Consider the following 21,430-nt stretch of genomic DNA (forward strand, 5'->3'; position numbering starts at 1 on the left):
AGGTCTTTTCTTCATCTTGACAGAGGCAAGTTCTCAGCAATCTTAGTTCCTGGGGAGACAAGGCTCAGCAAGGCCACAAGATACATTGCCAGTCTCTTCATTAATTCATTCTCTGTCTGCAGGACAGTCTCAGGAGCTCTTAGCCAACAGCCAGGTTCTAGGACTTCTTCAACAGGACTGTCTTTCACCAGTGGACAAATCTGGCAAAACAACATCAAAACAGACAGACAAAGTACCAGCAAAACAGCCATGTCTCCTCAGTCCTTGGAAGCTCCAGGGGCAGGTCTCAAAAGTCCAGGGCGATTCAAAGTGGCCCTCCGCAATCCTCTCAGTCTCTCTCTCTGCCTCCGAGGGTGCTGCTTTCAAAAAGTTCTTCTGCCTCTCTCTTGTCTCTCCAAATCTATGTCACCAGCTCCTCCCAGTTCAGGACTCTCTTTTCACATCAACAAGTCCATCCCACAGGTGGGATTAACAAGCTCTGGGTTTTAACACAATCAATTTGAAAACCAAGCCAATACAGGGGGATCTTTATATTCCATTACTATCACAAAGGGAGAGAATTTGGAACTCAAAATTTGAAAAAAGGATGTTTAAATTGTTTTTACATGTAATTGGGGAAAATATTAATTTTCTAAAGGGGAGGGGGAAAGCAGTACGTTAAAATAAAAGAAAGAAGTGATCATGGGTGGCTAGGTGGCCTAGTGAGTAGAGCCCTGGCCCCGCTGGCCCCGGAATCAAGAGGATCCGGATTGGTTCCGGCCTCAGACACTTAACACCCACACAAAAAAAACTGGCTGTGTAACCTTGGGCAAGTTACTTAACCACAACTGATAAAAAAAAAAAGGAAGCTGATGGGATAACTAAATGAAATAGTATAGAAGGAGAAGACAGTCCCTGACAGAGCCCTGCAGAATACCCAGGATTAGGAGATGCGATCTGGAAGAAGATACAACAAAGAAAACAGATTGGTCAGAGAGGTAGGAGAACTAGAAGAAAGAAGTATCAGGAAAACCTAAAGAAAAGGGTGACTGACAGAATCAGAGGCTGCAGAGAAGTCAGGAAGGATGAAGACTGAGAAAAGTGCATTACATTTGGCAATTAAGAAATCACTTGGTAATTTTAGAGAGATCAGTTTTGGTTGAATGATGAAGTTAGAAGCCATACTGTAAAAAGTTAAGGGAGTGAGAGGAAGTGAAGTCTCTATTGCAGATTGCCTTCTCAAGGAATTTGGCAAAAAGCGGGAAATAAAAGGGATGATAGTTAGCTAGGATCAAGTAAGGGGGTTTTGAGGATGGTGGAGAGGGGCATGTTTTTAGGCAGTAGGGAAGCAGCCAGTAGATAGGGAAAGATTGAAAAGTAAGAAAGTGGTAAGGATAGTGAAGGCAATCCCTTGTAGTAGGGATGGTGAACCTATGGTCTCAAGGTCACATGTGGCCCTCCAGGTTCTCAAGTTTGGCCTTTTGACTGAATCAAAACTTCACAGGATTTGTCAAAGTGCTCGCTTGAGGACCTAGAGGGTCGCATGTGACCTTAAGGTTGCAGGTTCTCTACTCCTGCCTTGGAGAAAACAGGATGGAATAGGATCACTGGAGAATTGAAGGGGGGTTGGCCTTGGCAAGAAGGACCTTATCATGTGAGACAGCAGTGGAGGAGAAAATAGTGGTGGAAGGCATGAGAATGATGTGAGATTAGGAGTGGAAAAAAGGGAGTTTTGCATGAATGCCTTCAATTTCAATAAAATATGAGGCAAAATTCTCAGTTAAAAAGGGAGACAAGGGAGAGCCATGGGAGGTTCGAAGAAGGATGAAAATGTTTTAAAAAGTGGCTATGGTGAGTGGAATAGTAAGTTAATTAGGGAAATATAAAAAGACTACCTAATAGCACTGGGAGTCCAGTTGAAATTATATAACAAATTTGTGAACTCAGCACAATTGAGTGATTTCCTCCTTCTTTGTTCAGCAGCATATGTGGAATAAAAGTAGTGGATGGTAGGGAAGTGATCCAAGGCTGAGGCTTGGCAGGGCCCAATCAGTTATATGATAAGGGGACTAAGGACTCAAAAGGACAGGGTAAAATTGAACTGGTTCCCCCAAGGGATGCAGATAAGAAAAGGAGGAAAGTTTAGTGCAGTGCTGAAGAGAGAGCTGAAGGATCAAGGGATTGGATGTCATGGTATAAAGAGCAAGGTTTGATATTAGAAGGCAGAGAAAGAGATGGAAAGTCGATAGACTGTTATCAGGTAAGGGAATTTCAGAGTTTATGAACTTGAAAGTGTTATGGCAAGCTCAAGGGTGTGACCATCTTTGTAAGTGGCAAAAGTGGAGTGGGGGAGCAGGTCATGGGAAATTAGTAATCTGAAAAACTAGGAGGTGAGGGTGTTTGAAGGAATGTGTATATGTATGTATACATATATATATGAATTCATATATAATGTATGTATATCTCTCAAAGTCCCTTAATGTGAGGGCAGGAGTTGGGGAAGAGAGAAAGATTATGAGCCAGGTACTTAACTCATTGAGGAAAGAAGGAGGGCTATAGATGACAGCTACCAGGATTTTGAAAGGGTAGTATATACAGACTGTGTGAACCTCAAAGGAGGAGAGGTCATGAGTAATGAGTAATGGTGGTAGTGGAACCTGGAAGCAGCAATGGCCAACAAAGAGTTGGCCATTAACTTACCTGCCAGTGAATCAGGGGGAATGAGCCACCAAAATCTATTTATTAAGGTATAAAATGGTTTAAAAATATTAATAATTCAAATTGCCTTACACTCTATTAAACCAGACTGTGGAAAGTGATGCAAAACAATTTTTACAAACATTCAACAAATAGCAATGCAAATAATTCTCAGCTAAATAATAAGCAAATCAAACAAGGGCTTTTGCAAATATATAATACTTGCACAATAGATAAATGATATGCTTTTATCATGTCCATATTTATGATCCTAGCTTTAGAGATTTTTTAAATATTTTATTTATTTTATTTTCAACTTAAAGACCAAAAAAAGAGAGAGCATTTCCATAAACACAGCAGCATACATACAACTGGAGTCCCAAAAGCCCTTAGTATGGAATGCTGTCCTAATTGGCAGAGATCAATGTCCTACACATGCATGAGGAGCCAGAGCAGAGTTCATGAGAGCAAGAGAAAGGAGACTGTCAGGTTCTTCTAATCTTTTCAGTCTCACAGGCTCTGCATTCACTTCAGATGCTTCTGGCTTCCAGATGTGGAAAAGATAAATGATGCCAATTTCACTTCAAGTTCCTGAATAAAAAGACTGGGAAAAAGCCAACATGAGAACAGCTGGCAGTCTCCATCATGTCCCTATTAGCAGCTTGCTATACTAGAGACTTTTAGGAACTTCCCCTTGGGTGAGATCTAAGACTTTCTTGGTTGAGCTATATGTGTTTAGTCACCTCATTCCATAATTGAAGGAAGAGCTCCTTCAATTATTTATTGTTGCTGGTTAGTTGTCTTCAGTCATGTCTAACTCTTTGTGAGCCTATTTGAAGTTTTCTTGGCAAAGATAAGAGTGGTTTGCCATTTCATTCTCCAGCACATTTTACAGATGAGGCAACTGAGGAAAACAGGGTGAAGTGACTTGCTCAGGGTTATACAGCAAGTAAGTGTCTGAGGCCAGATTTAAAGTCAGGTCTCCTTGACTCTTGGCCCAGTTCTCTATCTAGGGTGCCTTCTAGCTGCCTATAGCATTTCTCATATTATACTTCCTCTTACCACTCCTCACCCTCTTTTCTTTCCCTAGAGACTTTAATGTATTTCTATACCAAACTGTGTTTATATTCAACCTTCCTTCCTTCATTTCAGATCAGTGAGATTAATTTAGTGTCTATTTTTTCCACCCCTTCCTCCATGTTTGTATATTCTTCTCATATACCTCAATTATGATAAATATCAAGTTCAACTTTCTTCTTATTACAGCTAGATAGTACAGTAGACAATGTGCTGGGCTTGAAGTCAGGTAGATTCATCTCAGGTGATGGGAGCAGTCTGTAGATGGCATTAGTTCGAAGCAGGGGACTAGCCTTCTCCAGCAGACTGGCTAACCACTGTACCCAAAGGTTGAACAAAGTGAAAACATGGGGGTCACTCAGACTGACTCTATTCCAAACTCTGGACTTGGCTGCTGTGGCTACTAGCACACTCTTCTGCTGACTCTACTTGCTGCACCTCTGAAAGCTCACAAGGTTACAACATGTTTTTTTTTTCCTTTTATATATATGACTTTCATTGTATGAACAAAAGCCTAAAGGTTAACATGGGAAATCTTTGCATTCTTTCTTGTCAAATGCCCAAATTTACAGCCAGCTTGATGTTTCACATTATGCATGATCCTAAAGTAAATCCTGTTAATGATGTCCATGAGCAGGAGCAGCTGAACCTGAACCTTGAAAAGCTTTGCTTTTTTTTTTTTATCAGCACTCTTGATTTTGTAAATAATGTACCCCATCACACCCATTCCTACCCACATCTCCTGGTAAACCTGTGTATAGTAGGGCTTCAGTGGAGTCCAAACATTTTTCATAAAGTTCTGTAACATCGTGGCTGGCTTCTGCAAAGAATGGCTGTGCATGGGGGCCTGGCCCAGCAGCAGAGAATGGTGGAAGGCCAAAGGCTCGGGAAGGTGACCCCAAAAGCTGGGGCCTCGTGGGGAATCAACATGGTCTTTTCTTTCTCTTGATATTCATTCACCAAAAACCAAGAAAGAATACACACAAAAACAAAGGAAATAAACACATACATGGTGGTCAAGCTATCACTGGGGATCTTGAAGCAATCTTTCTCACAGGAAAGCTGCTAGGTACTAGAATTAGAGATCATCTGCTTGAATGCTCATTCCGTTCCTGCCCAGCCTCTATACAGTTAGTTATTGGTCCTTCTGGTTCAGCAGCCAACCAGAAGCCTTTACTCAATCTCAACCTTTCAGCCACTTATGACAGGAAAATTATTTCCTAGGTTTCCTTGTGTTTGATTGGCAGTAGTTAGAGAATATTGAATGAATGAAATTTACTTAACACTATGTGCATGCTCTGTATATATAACCCCTCAGGAAGGGCAAATGATCTAAGGGACTGGGCCGTGATTGGCTAGTCACTCATGATATTCATTTTTGCTATTTTTCTGGTTTAGTTTTTTTTTTTTAATCTTCCTTTAGTGCTGCCTACTCCAAGCTTCTCAAAGAGTCCTCTAAAAGAATATAAGGTCCTTCTTGCCAAGAGGTGTGGTGAGATTTGAGCAAAACCTACTAAGGCAAGAGAGGTGGGTAAGTCAGGGCTGACTCAAGGGCGATTGGCCTTGAGGGCTAAGGCTCAAGCTACATAGTTTAACTGGTCACCTAAGGGCATAAAAAAGGCCAGGTCAAGTAGGCCTATGGGAGTTACCACACCCTGTCCTACAGACTAGACACATTTTTGCATGTGGCCCTATCTACCTAAGTCAAATGCTATATCCTGGTTGAGTATCCTTTCCGTGCTATCTGGCAAAGTAAACTTCCTTTTGTTAATCATCAAATATCTCACTTCATTCCAACTGCAAACTTGAGCTGTCAGAATGGTCTGTATAAGGGTTTGTTTACTCCAATGTTGCCTCTAAATTCCCTATGGTTCTAAATGCTGGAATAAGTAGATACTTTGAGAATATTTTCCACTGCAACATCAAGATTTTCTGCAGTTTTTCATGGGTTGTTCTTTTTTTGGTCAAAGTAACTAGCCTCAGCAATGTCCTTTTGAACAGTTTTCAGTTTTTCTATAACCTTCAGTTATCTTCAAGTATATATAATTATAATAGTAATTATATAATTATTAAATATAATATTTATTATTATAAGCTTCAGTTGTCTTCAAGTATATGCAAGGTGTTAAGCTAGTTTTAAGGCCAAAGTGTTAAAATTCAATAGTAAGTGTGCTCTTGAGGAGTCCTGATTATCAGTACAAAAATCCAATGTCATATATATTGGATCCCCTTTTCAAAATTAAATTATCTCAAATTAATATGGAGAGGACAGCATTTAAAAGGATTATGACTTTTTGAAAAGTGGATTGCAATCCCTTCTGGTATGTGGTGACCAAGTGGCTTTGCTTATTTCCATGTACTGATGGACTGTTGAAATACTTGAAATCTTTGACAAATTCCTTTCAGAATTTAGATGAGGATGAGTACTCCTTAAATGTTATGGAAATACTTCAGGGATATGTAACCATGTCTAGTTGGTTCATCAATACCTATGGAATCTGGGAATTAGCCTTGGGGAGGAGAGTTTGGGGATCCTGGACATAACTAATGAGGAAGTGACTTTCCCTCTGTGGGTCTGAGTTACTTTCTCATCTGTAAAATTATGAGGGTTGTGCTCAGTGATCCCCAATGCTTCTTCCAGAGGTAGTTATTGTTGCAGAAATTGAGGACTGAACCTAAAGTTGGGAAGATCTGAGTTTAAATCAGGTCTTAGATACTTAATTAGCACTGTGGCCCTGTGAAAGTCATTTAACCTCTATTTGCCTCCATTTCCTCAACTATAAAAAGGGGATAATAGCACCTTCCTCACAGGGTTGTTTTGTGGTTCAACAGAGATAATGTTTGTAAAAAGCATTTAGCACAGTGCCTGGCTTATAGTAGGCAACATATAAATCTTTATTCCTTTCCCTTCCAGCTCTAAAGGGAATATTGGAATTCTTTTTAGCTTAATATACAAATTTATGATCAAAATTTATAGGAAACATAGGAGGAATAATTTTTTTTTTGTATTATGAGACAGAAGCCTCTTAATTTCAAAAGGCAATGAAAGATCCAAGAAATACCTGACAAATATTTTCCTGTTTTCTCTGAAAAGTTTTGTGTCCATATTAGCCTTTTCAAGAAGCTTTGCCTTTTGAAGAATTTTCTGCCACATACTTGTAATAAACTAGTGTAGCTAATCTGTTCAAAGACATTGTGGAAAATGTCCTGAGTTACTGAAATGAGATAGTGAGAGATTTGAAAAGAATTACCTCAAACTTTTCAGCATAGCCCTTATAGACTTCAGTTAGTCAATCAATAAATGTTCATTAAGTGCTTGCTTACGTGCCTGAAGAATGCTTAAGCATTGGGAATACAAAAATAAAAGCAAAAATCTAAAAATACAACAGGAAAATCATAAATTTTATGAATAAACATTACAAGACATTTTAAGAGAAGCAAAGAAGAAATCAAAACCAAAGGGATACATGATAACTATGAAAACTGAGAATTAACTAGATCTGTGATTTAAAATTTTTTTCAATTAACAAAAATCTACTCTGACTCAGTTTGAGATGGCAATTGGAGATACAAAGCTGGAGTTCAGGAGAGAGTTTAGGACTATACAAGTAGATCTGAAAGTCATCTGCACTGAGATGATAACTGAAATAATGGAAGTGGATGAGACTGATAAATGAAATAATACAGAGGGAGAAGAAGACCATTGTTAGCAGGCACGAACTGGCTGAAGATCCTGCAAAAGAGTGGGTTAGGCTTATAGGAGAATCAGGAGAAAGCAATGTCAGGAAAACCTAGAGATAAGAGAATATCAAGGAGAAGGTGATCAGCAGTCAGAGGTTACAGAGAAGTAAAAAATTATGAAGACTGAGAAAAGGTGATTTGAATTGGCAATTAAGAGATCATTGGTAACTTTGGAGAAACCAGCTTTGGTTGAATCAGAAGCTAGATTGAGGAAAGTTAAGGAAAGTGAGTGAAAAGAAAATGGAGGCACCTATTGTAGATTGCTTTTTCAAGTTTAGCCACAGAAATGAGGAGGGTTATATAACTATTAAGGATGGACAGACAGTTCAAGTGAGGTTTTTTTGAAGCTGGCAGAGACATAGGCATATTTATAGGTAGTAGGGAAGTAAAGAGCAGACTGGAAGCCAATGAAGTGAGAGAGGGGGCAATCTGCTGGAGAAGACTGGGTGATAGAATTAGCCCCAAAGGCAAGTGAGAGAGACAGTGAATCAACTAGGGAAGGTCTTTTGCTGCAGTGAGGGCCCAACTGAGATCATGCAACATAAACTTTTAGTGGACCTACTTAGCAAAGAACGGGGCTTGGAATTGTAAGGCAGAGAGAGAGGTAGGATGACAACAGATTGGTCAGATAAAGGGATTTCACAGTTCATGAACATAGATATGGAACACACGTGGGTGATGGCAAGATCAAAGGTATAATCACTTCTGTGTGTAGCTCTGGTAAGATATAAACCCAACTATCCTCCCACTGACCTAGTTCTAACTGTGTGTCTGGGTCAGGAGCAGAGGGACTCTAGTGGAGAAGAGAGTGAGTATAGTACCTGGTTCTTCAATATCAGACTGGCATAAAAGGAAACATTAAACTTTTTTTTAAGTGCAATAAAATAATAATCACTGTTTGGAGAAATTGGAAGATAGATTGAAAGTGGAACTCTGAAAGCACATTCATATTTCAGAAGAATGCAAAGACAAAAATCTGAATGATGTCAGAAGAATAATACACAAAGACACTAGTGTCCCTAGAATTCTGAGTAACATTCAAAAAGTTGAATGTTAAACTGTGATTAATATGAATTAGAATTAAATTTAGCTTAAAAGTTACTAGCTAGGGCTGTCTAGGTGACATAGCGGATACAGCACTGGCCTGGGAGTCAGGAGGACCTGAGTTCAAGTCCAGCCTCAGACACTTGACACACTTACTAGCCATGTGACCTTGGGCAAGTCACTTAACCCCAATTACCCTCCAAAAAGCAAAAAAAAAAGCTACTATCTACTCAGTCAATAAGTATTGTTTAAGCCCTTACTGTATCAGGCATTATGCTATCCTAAATGTACCTGTCATCTTATTATTTAGCCTTGTGGAGAAACCCTAGTGGGGTCATTTGGGTGCTTAAACACAGTGTGGAACATCTCTACAGCTAAGTGGAAATCACCTGGTAACCTGAGGTATCTATTTAGATGGGTTCCAGGGTGGAGAAGGGGACAGCCACAGTCACAGCTCCTAGAAGCCTAGCATCTTTAAGACTTATAACTCTGACCTTCAGATTCAAAGATCAAACATGATTTAGTATCCCTCCTCCTATGCACTTCTAATTTACTATAGATATTAGTGTACTTGTGCAACTCCCCTACTGTAACTGAAAGCTCCTTGTAGTTTATTTTAACTTTCTATCTTATCAAGTGCCTATCTAGTCTCCTGAACTTTTTGTCTAGATCTCTGGTTTCAACACTGTGGAGAATTCTAGTATGGAAATTTCATCCATGCAATGCAGATAACTAGTCTGTAACTTTTTGTCTTACAGTTCCCTGATAGTACTGAGAGGTTGTCACTTCGTCTCGGGGCAGAACGTGAACCAACGCCTTCCTAACTAGGCTGTTAGTTCTCTGAATGGCTCTGTACACAAAGCAGGGAGCTTATTAAATATTTGCTACATAAAATGATCCATCAGCTATTGATAGATAAGCTATTGATAGATAAGCTAGGTGATGAAATGGGCAGGGCAGAAGTCAGGAAGAAGAGACTAGAATTCAAATCCCGGCTCAGAAATTTACTAGTTGTGACTTTGGGCAAATCACTTAGAGCTCACTCAGTCCATTTCCTCTTGTGTAAAATGCGGATACTAATAGCAGCTACCTCACAGTATGTGAGAAGCCAATGTGATAAATGTGAAGTGCTCTGCAAACTTTTGGGAGATAAACGCTAGCTGTCATTATTATTAAAGAGCTCTACAAATGCTATTATTATTATTATTATTAAATAAGGCTGCTTAAGCTAACTTAAGCGACTTGCCCAAATTCACGGAAAGGTAGGGGAGTGAAAGGCGAGCAAAACCTTTGTCTCTAGCCTCTGTCCGGGGTGCCTGATACGCAGACGCCTCGCTAGTTCTACCCTTCCACACCCCCCAGCTGGCGGGCGTCAAATGCCTGGCTAGGCTCTGGGGCATCCTCTGATTTCCATGGATACAGGGAAGGGAGTCTGGACCTCCAGCTGTCCAGATGCACCCCAAGGGCTGTTCTCTGGGAATAGCGAGGGCCTCAGGCCCGGTACCCGGGAACCCTACCGGTCACGCACGGACACCCCCAAACTGGGGCCAACTGAGAATGCTTCAGAAGTCTCAGTCACCGCCGCCTTCAGCAACATGGCCGGGCAAAGACTATTCTCTTTCCTCCCTTCTCTACGGTCATCTCCCGCCTCAGCATCTTCCCTTCCCCCTCCCTGCCCGTGGGTAGGTGGGTGAGTGGGCGGAGGCTAAGGAAGGCCTCCTTCTTCTCCTCCCGCCGCAGCCTAATGGGGGAGTGGGGGTGGGGATAGGGGTGGGGTAGGGGTGGAGGCAGGGAAGGGAGAAGTGGCGTGGGCGCTCGCGCAGGCCCAGGCCGCCCTCCCGCTCGCTCGCTACGCCTAGAGGCTGGCGAGCGGAAGTCGCGTGACCCCGGAAGCGACTGGTGGGGGCGCGCGGGCGGGGTGGAGCCGGCTGACTCGGTTCGTCGATAGTGCGGGAGGGTTCGCGAAAGGCGGCGGACGCATCAAATCCATCGGTGAGTGAGTGACCGGACTCCGGGGATTCCACCCTCCATCCCGGAGTCGCCGCAGCTCTTCCAGACCTCCCCGGGAGGGCGGGACAAGGAAGGGAGAACCGCCGCCACCGGCTGGATGGGAGGGACGTCAGGGTGGAGCCGCGGCCGCTGCAGCCACTGCTGCTGCCTTTGTTCCTGCCGCCCCCGGCCTGGGCGCGACGTTTCCGCCCGGGGCCTGGGGTCTGGGAAGGGGGTCCTCGGGGAACTCTTTCCCCATCCCTGCTGGAAGGCGGCGGCGGAGAAGGCGCTCTTCTCCTCGCAGGGACTGGGGGCATCCGCCCGAGCGGAGGCCGCGGGAGGGGCAGCGCAGCCGCCGGGGAACGGGGGAGGTGACAGCTGCTCGGGGCTTCCTGCTGGCCCCCTAGCAAGGTTGGGGACTACGGGAGGGGGAAACTGCCCACCCATCCCCGCCCCTTCCTCAGCACATCCCTTCCGGCAGAGCCCTTTAGAGGGAAGAGGCAGAGATGAAGCCCAGGCAGGCAGAAAGAGCCAGGAGCTGGTCAGAGGCACAGATGGCGTCCAAGGTGAGCCGCGCCCACGTGGAGAGGAGAGAGGGGACAGCCAGAGGTAGGGACAGGGAGGTCCAGGCACAGAGGAGCAAGCCCCGGTTCCTGTCAGGAAGCAAGTGGGGCGAGGCGGCCTTCGGAGATTGACAGTCCTTGGAATGGAGGGAGCTGGAGGAGCCCGGGGGTGGGGGTGGGGGCATAAACCAAAGAGGAAGTGACCCTGGAGGCAGTGGAGACTTGGCCTTTGGACCATGTTTAGAATTCAGTTTTTCTTTCCTTTCTGCACCCCAATTTGGTCTTTAAATAAAAAAAAAATTCCCCTTTTCTTGGAGCCACCCACACAGTAATAGCATCTTAGTGAGAATGCTGCACAGTATGTTGTAATTCGAGGAAAAAAAAACATTAGATGTCAAAGAGTCTTTATTTATACTGTGAGCTCCTGGAGGGGCAGGGACTGCCTTTCCCCTTTCCTTTGTATAGCTGGCGCTTAACACTGTGCCAAACTACTACTATGAAATGGGCCCTTAAATGTTTATTGACTAATTGGAAAGAGTCTTGGCCCTCTGTTTCCTCATTTTTTAAAAAGAGGTAGCTCGACTAGATCTAGGCTTTCTTAACTTTTTTTGTTTATTTCATGACCCCCCCCTTGGCAATCTGGCAAAACCTAGGGACTCCTTCCCAGAAGAGTGGTTTCTTGCATACATTCATGGAAGGATGCTAAATTTAAGTTAGTGAAAATAAAGATGTGAATTTTTTTGCCTCCACCCAAATTCATGCCCCCTCCCCCTATCCCAGGTTAAGGACCTTTGGATTAGATAGTTTCTTTGGTCCTTTTCTGCTTTAATACTTTATGACCCTAAATACTTACTGTTTATATTATACCCACTGTTTCTAAGGAAATGGACTACAGGTTGAATTTTTAATATTAAATTATTTCAGGGCGGATTGATTGCTTTGATCTTTGGCCCTAAATTTGTGCTTCCAGGGATGTTGGGAACTGCTTAAAATTTGTCCTTTTCCCATTCCTGAGCCACAGTTCTGTGATTGCTTAATTTAATGAGTGTTTAGGGAAATAGTTATGGGTCCTTGAAATGGTTTGGGCCCTGAACCCTGGGGTTATTCTAGGAACCTCATTCTCTTCCCAGATCTCAGACTTAGGGTGATGATCACCTAGGATCTGACCCTATTTGGGCTCCTGATTTCACATAAGATTCATGTCTTATATTACTTTGGTGTGATTTCTGCAAACCCAAATACAACATGAATGGATTTTAAGTGGTTTCATGGTGATACTATTTGAGTGATTGGGATGGAAGAGCAAGGAGAAATTTTAAATCCATAAGCATTTATTAAACAACTGCCATGTGCCTCACACTGCTGGATACTGATGTTACAAAGAAAAAAGGAAACTTCTGCCCCTGAGGAGGAACTAAAGGTTCAGTCAGGGGAAACCAGATATGCACATAAAAGTCTATACTGAATCACTTTGAATAAGGTAAGGGTGGTATGAAAGGCCTCTTGAAGAAGGGCTTGGAAGGGAGAGAGATATTCTAAGAGAGGATCCACCAAGCATGTGCCAAAGCATTGAGGCAAGAATTGGAAAGTTGTGTGTACAGGGAATAATAAATAGCAAACCAGTTTGGCTTGGACCATAGACTGTTTTAAGGGAAGTAATGTGTGATAAGTCTAGAAAGATGTGAAGCCAGATTGTAAAGGGCTTTAAATCCCCATACATAGGAATGTTCAGTTTTATTCTAGTGAAAGTAGGGAGCCCCTGGACCTTCTTGAATAGGGGAAGAGACTGGGGCAGGTTCTACTTTAAGAATATCCATTTAGCATGTTTTTGGCTCTACAATCAGAGCAAAGAGACTGGAGGCAAGGAGACCAATTAAGTGGTTATTCAGTTAATCAGCAAGCATTCTGTAATTCCCTGTTATGTACCAGGCACTGGAATGCAAATAAAATAAGTGAAATAATGCCTCCTCATAAGGTGGTTATGGTCTAGAGAACCCAGATACCTGGTAGTTGAGGCATGGAAAGCTTCCATGGAAAAGGTGGTATTTGAGCTGTGTCTCAAAGAAATAGGTTTTTTGAGTTGGAGATGAGGAGGGATTGCATTCCAAGTATGGGCAACAACCAGTGCAAACAAGGTATGCTGAATATGGGAGATGGAAGTGTCACTTATGAGCAACAGAGAAAAAGGACAGTTTGGTTGGATCTCAAAGTTCAAGAAAGTATAATGTCTTACAAGGCTAAAAAGATATGGTATGGCCAGGTTGTGAAAGGTAAACAGAAAACTTTTAATAGTCCAGGCAAGAGGTAGTGAAAGCTTGAACTAGTTTGATGGATCATTGTGTGTGGAGAGAAGAGTATGGATCTGGGAGCTGTTAGAATCATCACGACTTGGCAGTTATTTGGATTTTAGGTTTATAGGAGGTGAGGGAAGAATTTAGGATGACTCTTAAGATGGTAGTACCCTCAATCAATAGTAATAGGAGAATGAGGAAGAGGAATTAATTTAGAGGAAAGCTAATGAGTTCTGTTTTAGTCATGTTGCCTACAGGACATCCAGTTAGAAATATCTAATGTAGCACAGGAGCTCAGGAGATTAAATAGGGCTTAATATGGAAATCAGAGATTCTTCTTCTTAGAGATAATTGAATTAATATTATTGAAGTGGAGGATATCACCGAGAAAAAAAACAAAAGTTCTTAACTTGGGATCCATGTTGTGTTATTTAAAAAGATACTTTGATACCTGTGTTTCATTGTAATTGGTTTCCTTTGTAATTTTGTATATTAATATTCTGAGGAGTAATTAGGTTTCACCTGATGGCCCAAGGGGACTGTAACACAAGAAAGGTTAAGAATTACTGACTTAAAGAAGAGAGCCCCAAACCACCCGGGGTGGGGCAGTAAATTTGCAGTTGGGAAGTAGGATGTAAATATTGAAGAAACTGAGAAGGAGCAATTTTGTAGGTGGGAAATCAAACCAGCCATTTATTAAACATTTACCATGTGCCATTAAGTGGGCTAAGCATTGAGGATGCAAAGAAAGAAAAAACAGGGAGTTCATATTATAAATAATACAACATAAAAAATGTATCTGTAAGATAGTTACAGTGTAACTGGAAGGTAATCTCACAGGGAAGACACTAGTGGTGGAGAAGACCCAGGAAGATCTCTTGGCTCAATGTGGAATTTTAAAACAGTTTTTAGTGATATCTTCATCATGATTTTACCCAGTATTTCTCCCCGTCAGAGAGTCATTCAGTATAACAATATTTTTAAAGACTAAAAAAAAGGGAGAAAAATCAGCACTATTGATCAATAAATACATCCAAAAAGTATAAAAATATGCACAGTGTTCCATATATAGACTTCCCACATCTATACAGGAGAATGCTGAGGTCTCATTTTTTTTTCTTTGGAGCTATGCATGTTCATTGTGATTTTGCAACATTGTAATAATTATATATATATATATATATATATATATTGTTTCCTTGACTCTGCTTTCTCTTCACTCTGAGGTGAGATTTGAGCTTAGTCTTGAACAAAAGCCCAGGAAGCCAGGAGGTAGAGGTGAGAAGACAGAAAATTCCAGGAATGGGAGACAGCCAGTGAGAAGGCATGGAATCAAGAGACAAAGGTCACTGGGGAGAAACAGCCAGAAGGCCAGTGTCACTGGATTATAGAATGCTGGAGAGGGAGGGGGGGGAAGATGGAAGAAGACTGGAAAGGTAGGGAAGGGCCAGGATTGGAAAGCCAAATAGAAGATTTCATATTTGATCCTGAAGGTAAGAGGGAGTTGGTGAAGTTTATTGAATAGGGTGGATAGAGGCTGACATGGTCAGAACTGCTCTTTTAGGAAAATCATGTTTGCATTTTAGTAGAAGAGGAACTGGAGTTGGAGGAGATAAGACAAGGAGACCAACCAGAAGCTATGGCAGTCAGGGTGTGAGCCAGTGTGGTGGCTGGGTCAGATGTATATGAGAGATGGCCTCAAGATACAGATAACCAGACTAGGCACAAAATTGGCTGTGAAGAGTGAAGGATGATACCTTTGTTTTGCTTCTGGGTGACTGAGAAGGAGGGTGGTGCTGATGTTAGTAAAAGGGAATGGTTTGGTGGTGGGCTGGGTAAGAAAATAAGTTATCTTTTGGACAAATTGTTTGTGATTGCTTAAAGGACATGCAGTTTGAGATATTGATAATATGAGTTGGTAATATGAGCCCAGAGGTCAAGAGAGAGGTTAAGAGTTAAATATATGGTCCTGAGGATCATCTGCATAAGCGATGATAATTAATCCTTGGGAGTTTGTGAGATACTGTAAAGGGGGCAGAGAAGAAAGTCCAGGACAGACTTTGGGGGTGTCACCTCAGTAAAGATTCAGCAAATTAGACCTAAAAGCCTCAGTAGGAAACCTAGGAGAGGAATATCAAGAAAACCTGGAGATGTGGGCCTTCCAGGAGAATGGGGTGATTGGAGTGTCAGAAACTACAGAGAGGTCAAGAAGAAGTAAATAGGAGAAAAAGTAGAACAGGTTGAAAAGTGTTTTGAGCTGTGAGTAGTAATGTGAAGCATTCTGGCAAGACCCAGTGGGTTCCAATCCCTCCCAGTTTTAATCACCTTTCAGATAAGCTTTAGGGGTCTAGACAAGCCTGGGGCCCTAGCTCTTCAGCAGAGGGAGGATTTTGATGTTAGGGATTAGGCCTGGAAATGACTGACTGTCCAGGGTCTAAGAAACCCATATTTCCTTTATACCTGGGCTCCTCTGGGACCAGGACTAGTGTTGGAGAGTGTAAAAGGTTGCTGACTTCACTGCACTATCCCTTTACTCTCCACTCAGACCTTCTCTAAATTATTTAACTAGCCCACTCACCAGAGTGAATTATTCTAACATTTTTACTCCTCTTCAGACGTCCCATGGCTGCCCCTTCCCCTACCCTCTTAGTTGAGAACTTTGCTCCATATTTAGCTGAAATAATTTGAGTCCATTTAACAAGAACTCTCTTTTCTCTCCTCCTCATGTCATATCACTCAGATCCTTCCACTACCATCTTCTCCTTCACCCTTGTCTCAAATGAAGACTGACCCCTCTAAAAACACAAGTGGTTTTATTCCATCTTTCTCCTATGGGGGTTTGCCCCCATTTGGTTCCCATTCTTTCACTTAAGTCTCTCCCTATTTACTAATTGCTTTTTTGCTGACTACAAACATGCCCACATCTCTCCATCTTCAAATAACCCTAACTTGATCTGTCTATCCCTATTAACTATTGTCCTATAGCTTTTCTCCCTTTCTTGACTAAACAACTTGAGAAAGCCATCTATAGTAGATTTCTCCACTTCCCTTACTCACACTTTTCTTCATTCTCTGTAAGTCTGGCCTTTGACTTTATCATTCAGCTGAAACTACTCTCTCCAAAATTACCTCTAATCTCTTAATTGCCAAATCTAATGAACTTTTCTCAATTCTTATACTTCTTGACCTCTTGGCAGCCTTTGTCACTGTTGATCCTAATGAACTGACTATCTGGGGACAGTGCCTAAGCATGGCACCTTCAGAAGTAATAGATGTGCTGCAGGAAATCTTTATGAGGTGGTGGGTAGATGCAGTACAGAGGATGGTGCTGAAGAAGCTACCTTTGAGGAGAAACAGAAGAGAGGGTTCTTTGCTGTCTTCTTCATCTGTATATGCAACGTCCTTGTTCCTCCATGTCAGCATGTAGCTCTTGAAGACTTGTATCTAGCATGTGTTGTGAGCCAGGACAAAGTGAGGCAGGGCTGGATTTGATGGGGTCCCTGAGTATAAGGACAGGTTTGGCTAAGAGGAGAGACAATCTCTCCTGCTTTATCTTTGAAAGACTAAGGTTCAGGCTTGGGAACCTGTCTTTGCCAACTCTTTTTCTGGGAAGGAGGTCTGAAGTGAGCTTGGTTTAATAGGAGAGGTTGTCATGGTGGATATGTCATCAAACTTGAGGTCTCTTGAGCAAGAGCCTGATACTTGGGAAAAGCTCCTTTCTGTACTATGCACTGTAGGCACTGAAATAGGCTTTTATGTAGCCTGTGTTACATCAGTATATGATGGAGTGTTGTATAGAATCAAGGGGAGTGCGGGATTGGATAGTTTCCAGGGACTTCTCAGGAATTCATGTAATGACCATTTTTAAGTGCCTGCTGTTTTCAAAGCACTTACCCCAAATTTTCTCGTGTACATTGGCGGCTATGGTACCTGCCAGTGATTGCTGCATTGACTGTTGTCCAGGGAAGGGAGCATGCTCTGCAGTGGAGTTATTTCATGATTCCCCTGCTTTAAGGAAGGAATTGGACCTCAGAGTGCAGAAGTCAAGTCTTCCCTGTCAGTCCTCACAAGATCACAACTGGGGACTACAGTGGGTGGTTCTGTAACTTTCCTGTGCAGATTGCCTCGTGTTGACTCCAGGATTAGTGGGTGCAGAAGGGGTGGGGGAGCTTTCTCTTTCTCTCTCTTTCTCCCTCCTTCTCCCTCTCTCTTCCTCCCACCCACCCCCTCCCTGCTCCCTTACCTATTTTCCACCCCCTCATTCTCTTTCTTTTTTCCCTGGCATTATCTTGAGGCTATGCTGCTGAACCTCTCCCCTCTTCTACAGGTTTGCAAAGCCCAGTCAGGTGGTGAGCATGGCAGAACAAGAACCTACGGCAGAGCAGCTGGCTCAGATTGCAGCTGAGAACGAGGAGGATGAACACTCTGTCAACTATAAGCCTCCAGCACAGAAGAGCATCCAGGAGATCCAGGAGCTGGACAAAGATGATGAGAGCCTACGGAAGTATAAAGAGGCCCTGTTGGGCAGTGTGACTGTTTCTGCTGGTAGGAGCCACTTTGCAGGCCTCCAGGAAGGGTTTGGGGAGTGCTTGTTGAGGGCAGTCTCTATGAAGTGTTGGGTAGATCCTGACAGGTACAGTGCAAACTGCCCTGTGTCCTCTGCCTGGCATCTCTAGGGGAACTTGCCTAGGGATGGCAAGGTACTAACCAACCCACTTTTCTCTCCATGCCTTTAGATCCCAATACTCCTAATGTCATTGTGACACGCTTGACACTGGTGTGCAGCACTGCACCTGGTCCGTTGGAGTTAGATCTGACTGGTGAGTACAAGTTGGGGGACCTGAGGACTGTGAGAAGGTACCCTTGACACAACTTTTAACCTTCTCTTATCTTCTGTCCTGGTGCCCTCTGATGGTGGCTGGCTGAAAATGCAGCCAGAGAAAGACTGGTTCTAGAGTTGTGAATGAAGTGGGCTGAGTATTGGAGCATTGTAGGGCAGAGGCTGAGAGATTGTTGGGAATAGAGTGCATGGTGTGGGGATGGGGGATGGAGGAAGGGAATTCATAATCACCGGTTGTTCTCCCCAAACAGGTGACCTAGAGAGCTTCAAGAAACAGTCATTCGTGCTGAAGGAGGGTGTGGAGTACCGGATAAAAATCTCCTTCCAGGTAAGGTTAAGAGTCTGGGGAAGGCTTCCAGATGGGGAATCTGGGCAGGTTCCATGTGTAAGGCCCAGAATAACTTTCATGGCTTTGTTCCCCTGCAGGTGAATAGGGAGATTGTATCAGGCATGAAGTACATCCAGCACACTTACAGAAAAGGCGTCAAGAGTGAGTGTGGGAATGGGATGTGTCTTAAGCCTAGGGGACTAAACCCCACAGATAGCCTGGAGCAGAGGACTAGAGGCTCTGCAAGGGTTGTGTCAGTATTCTGTCTGCCTTAAAGAAGAGGTAGGAGTGTCCGGGCTAGTAGCAGTATTTGTTTTTTTCCCACAAGAGCCTGCAGATAGGTATGATGAAGGATTTCTTTCCTAGGAGATCTAATTTCCAAAGTGTAGAGAGAATAAACTTTTCCTATTCCCTTTGCCCTTTCCCTCCCCCCCACATACATGTGTTTCACAAAGCCAGCTACTTTGCTACTAAAAATCATACCACATATTGCCAAACCCTGTCTTCTAGCATATTCACAGATTTCTAAATTGAGGATAAAAAAAAGGAGGCCCAGAAGTAGGATTTATAGCATGACTTCATATCTTTCTGCAGTTGACAAAACTGACTACATGGTGGGAAGTTATGGGCCTCGAGCAGAAGAATATGAGTTCCTGACCCCTGTGGAGGAGGCTCCGAAGGGCATGCTGGCACGAGGCAGCTACAACATCAAGTCTCGCTTCACAGATGATGACAAGACGGATCATCTCTCCTGGGAGTGGAACCTCACCATTAAAAAGGAGTGGAAGGACTGAACCTCTGGCCCGAGGGAGGGAGGGAGGCATCCCCAGACAGTGGCCACAGGAGAACCTACCCTGACCCTGAACCCCCTTACCCCATCCTACTTTCCTTCTCAATCCCTAATCCCATACCAAAGTGCTGACAGGGGAGTCCCCACCCTCACCTGACTGTCTTCTCACACCCCTGGTCTTTCTCCTCTGGATGGGGGATCCCATTTTTGTCTTTTTGGGCCCCCTTTCCACCTCCTAGGTGGAAATCGTTGTTTTTCCTGTTGCTGCTTCAGCCCAGTATCTTGCTTGGAGGTGGGGGCTTCAGCCAAGGCCTAAACTTCCTTCAAGTCCCAATTCTTCCCTTGGGCCAAAGGGAAGAGGGTCTGTTCTGGGCTTCAACAGGAATTTAAATTCTCTTCCCTCAGCTGCTGCAACCCCACCAATCATGTCTTGTTTCCCCTTGGAGGGGGGGTGGTGCACCACAGAATCTGGGTAGTGAAGAGACCTTTGGCCATTCTCCTGCCCCCTCTGTGTGGCCATCTAGGGCCTGTCAGTTCATTCATTGCTATTTGTAACCATGTAACCATGATGCCTTAACATGTGGAACGTGTGCTATGTGGGGAGAAGCACTCCCCCAATCACTAACCTCTGGCTCCCCTGTGTCTGCATGAGCATGTGGTTCCCTAGCCCCACCTTCCCTCCACCCTCGCTAATTACAGCGACTTGCATTGTCTGTCTGTGCTGCTGCCCCTTCTCCCTAGCTTGTCCAGGGTGGGTCTTAGCCCTACTCTCTCTCCCAGACCAGGGTTCCAGGAACTGATCCCAACTGGTGAGAGCCAAACTGCCAAATCTCTAACCTGTTCCTTCTTTCCATGCCCCACCCCCACACTCCAGAAAGCTGGGGGTTTTCCACTCCCTGGAGACCTGGGGAGTCTCTAAGGCCTATTTGAACAAAGACCCCTGAAGGACAAAGCCAATGGTTGAGCCTTACTTGTCCCTGGATTGAGCTCTCAGCCCCTGCCTTGGAATCTTGTGCCTGGCCTGTCAGTTATGTATTGCCTTGATTTGTGCCGACCTGGGGCCCTGCTCAGCTGGCCTCTCTTTCTCCCTTGGGATCCAGGGCCACCATCCCCAGGCAGGGCCCACCCTTACCCTATAAGGCCTAGCCAAGACAGACATGGGACCAAGCGCACACAGATTGGGAGTTGTGTCTCCTGTGCCTCCCTTCCTTTCTCTCCCCCACTTTGATGCTGCCAGTCTTTTGGTTTAGTGTCACAAACTCTGGAGGCCCTCGGTAACAGGTTTGGAATCACCTGGCTACTTCTCCTTTTCAGATTGGGGAAATAAACTCTCAATGTAGACAATTGTACTTGCTTTTTCCTGTGTCAGTGGGGAGGGGTTAGGATTTCAGTCAGTGACACAGGCTTCCTCTGTGTAGGGAGAAGACAAAAAAAGACATCAGAAAATAAAGGCCTGGGCCTTCCTGGGTACCCCACACAATGTTTTCCCCTTCCCTATTCTGTGGTGACTTAAAGCAACAAATCTCCACCCATATTATATTGGAGTCTTTCCTGGACCAGGTTCACAAAAAGGGGCAGTGCAGCTCATCCAGCTGACCTTTTCTTCATGGTCCACATTGCCCCACACCAGTTCTAGAATCCACGCTACAGGCCACCAACCTACTCATTCTGGTCAACTGCTCAGTTGTCCCAAAGCAATCTATTGGGGGGGGGGAAGGAAGGGAGGGAAAGTCTTTACTGCTGCTTGTTGTCAGTCAAGGTTATCAACTTCCCTTTGTTACACAGAAAGTACAGGGATGTAGCTGTTCCATGCTCAGGAACAGCTGTTAGCTAAAAGGGAAAAGTGGGTCCCTGGACTAGGGGAACTGGAAACCTTTCAGCATATGACAAAGCCCAGATCTGTAGCCTGGGCCTCAAGGAACTAGCTTGGGGTTGGCATGCTGCCCATCCTTCAGTCAGCTTCATGATACTGGTGGAAGGCCAATGTGTACAAACTACTAATCACAATGGGGTTCAAGTAAAACAAGGCAGTTGTTATGGTCATGCTGGGGAGACGTGTAAGTAAATTACTATAAGATGAAAGAATTGGAT

General features: G+C 43.7%; 1 protein-coding gene, 1 long non-coding RNA gene and 1 pseudogene across 2 annotated transcripts; 1 reads left to right on the forward strand and 2 right to left on the reverse strand.

The window, feature by feature from the left end:
- Nucleotides 1-3,659: 3,659 nt before the first annotated feature.
- LOC138142868 (ATP synthase subunit ATP5MJ, mitochondrial pseudogene) lies at nt 3,660-5,036 on the reverse strand (annotated as a pseudogene).
- A 5,337-nt stretch (nt 5,037-10,373) lies between these two features.
- On the forward strand, nt 10,374-20,683 carry ARHGDIA (Rho GDP dissociation inhibitor alpha). Its single transcript, XM_069064052.1, has 6 exons — nt 10,374-10,530; nt 17,709-17,926; nt 18,118-18,201; nt 18,473-18,549; nt 18,648-18,711; nt 19,144-20,683. The coding sequence occupies exons 2-6, from the start codon at nt 17,737-17,739 to the stop codon at nt 19,341-19,343; spliced, it is 615 nt and encodes a 204-aa protein (XP_068920153.1). The 5' UTR covers nt 10,374-10,530; nt 17,709-17,736; the 3' UTR covers nt 19,344-20,683.
- LOC138142931 (uncharacterized) lies at nt 19,164-21,062 on the reverse strand. The gene is made up of 2 exons (XR_011163563.1): nt 20,540-21,062; nt 19,164-19,345 (listed from the first exon to the last, which is right to left on the reverse strand). It is a non-coding gene; the product is annotated as an uncharacterized lncRNA (long non-coding RNA).
- Nucleotides 21,063-21,430: the final 368 nt, after the last annotated feature.

Source organism: Petaurus breviceps, unplaced genomic scaffold (assembly GCF_028583685.1).
Source record: "Petaurus breviceps papuanus isolate PSGF00001 unplaced genomic scaffold, PetGlider_PUasm1.0 90617, whole genome shotgun sequence".
NCBI classification, from domain to species: domain Eukaryota; kingdom Metazoa; phylum Chordata; class Mammalia; order Diprotodontia; family Petauridae; genus Petaurus; species Petaurus breviceps.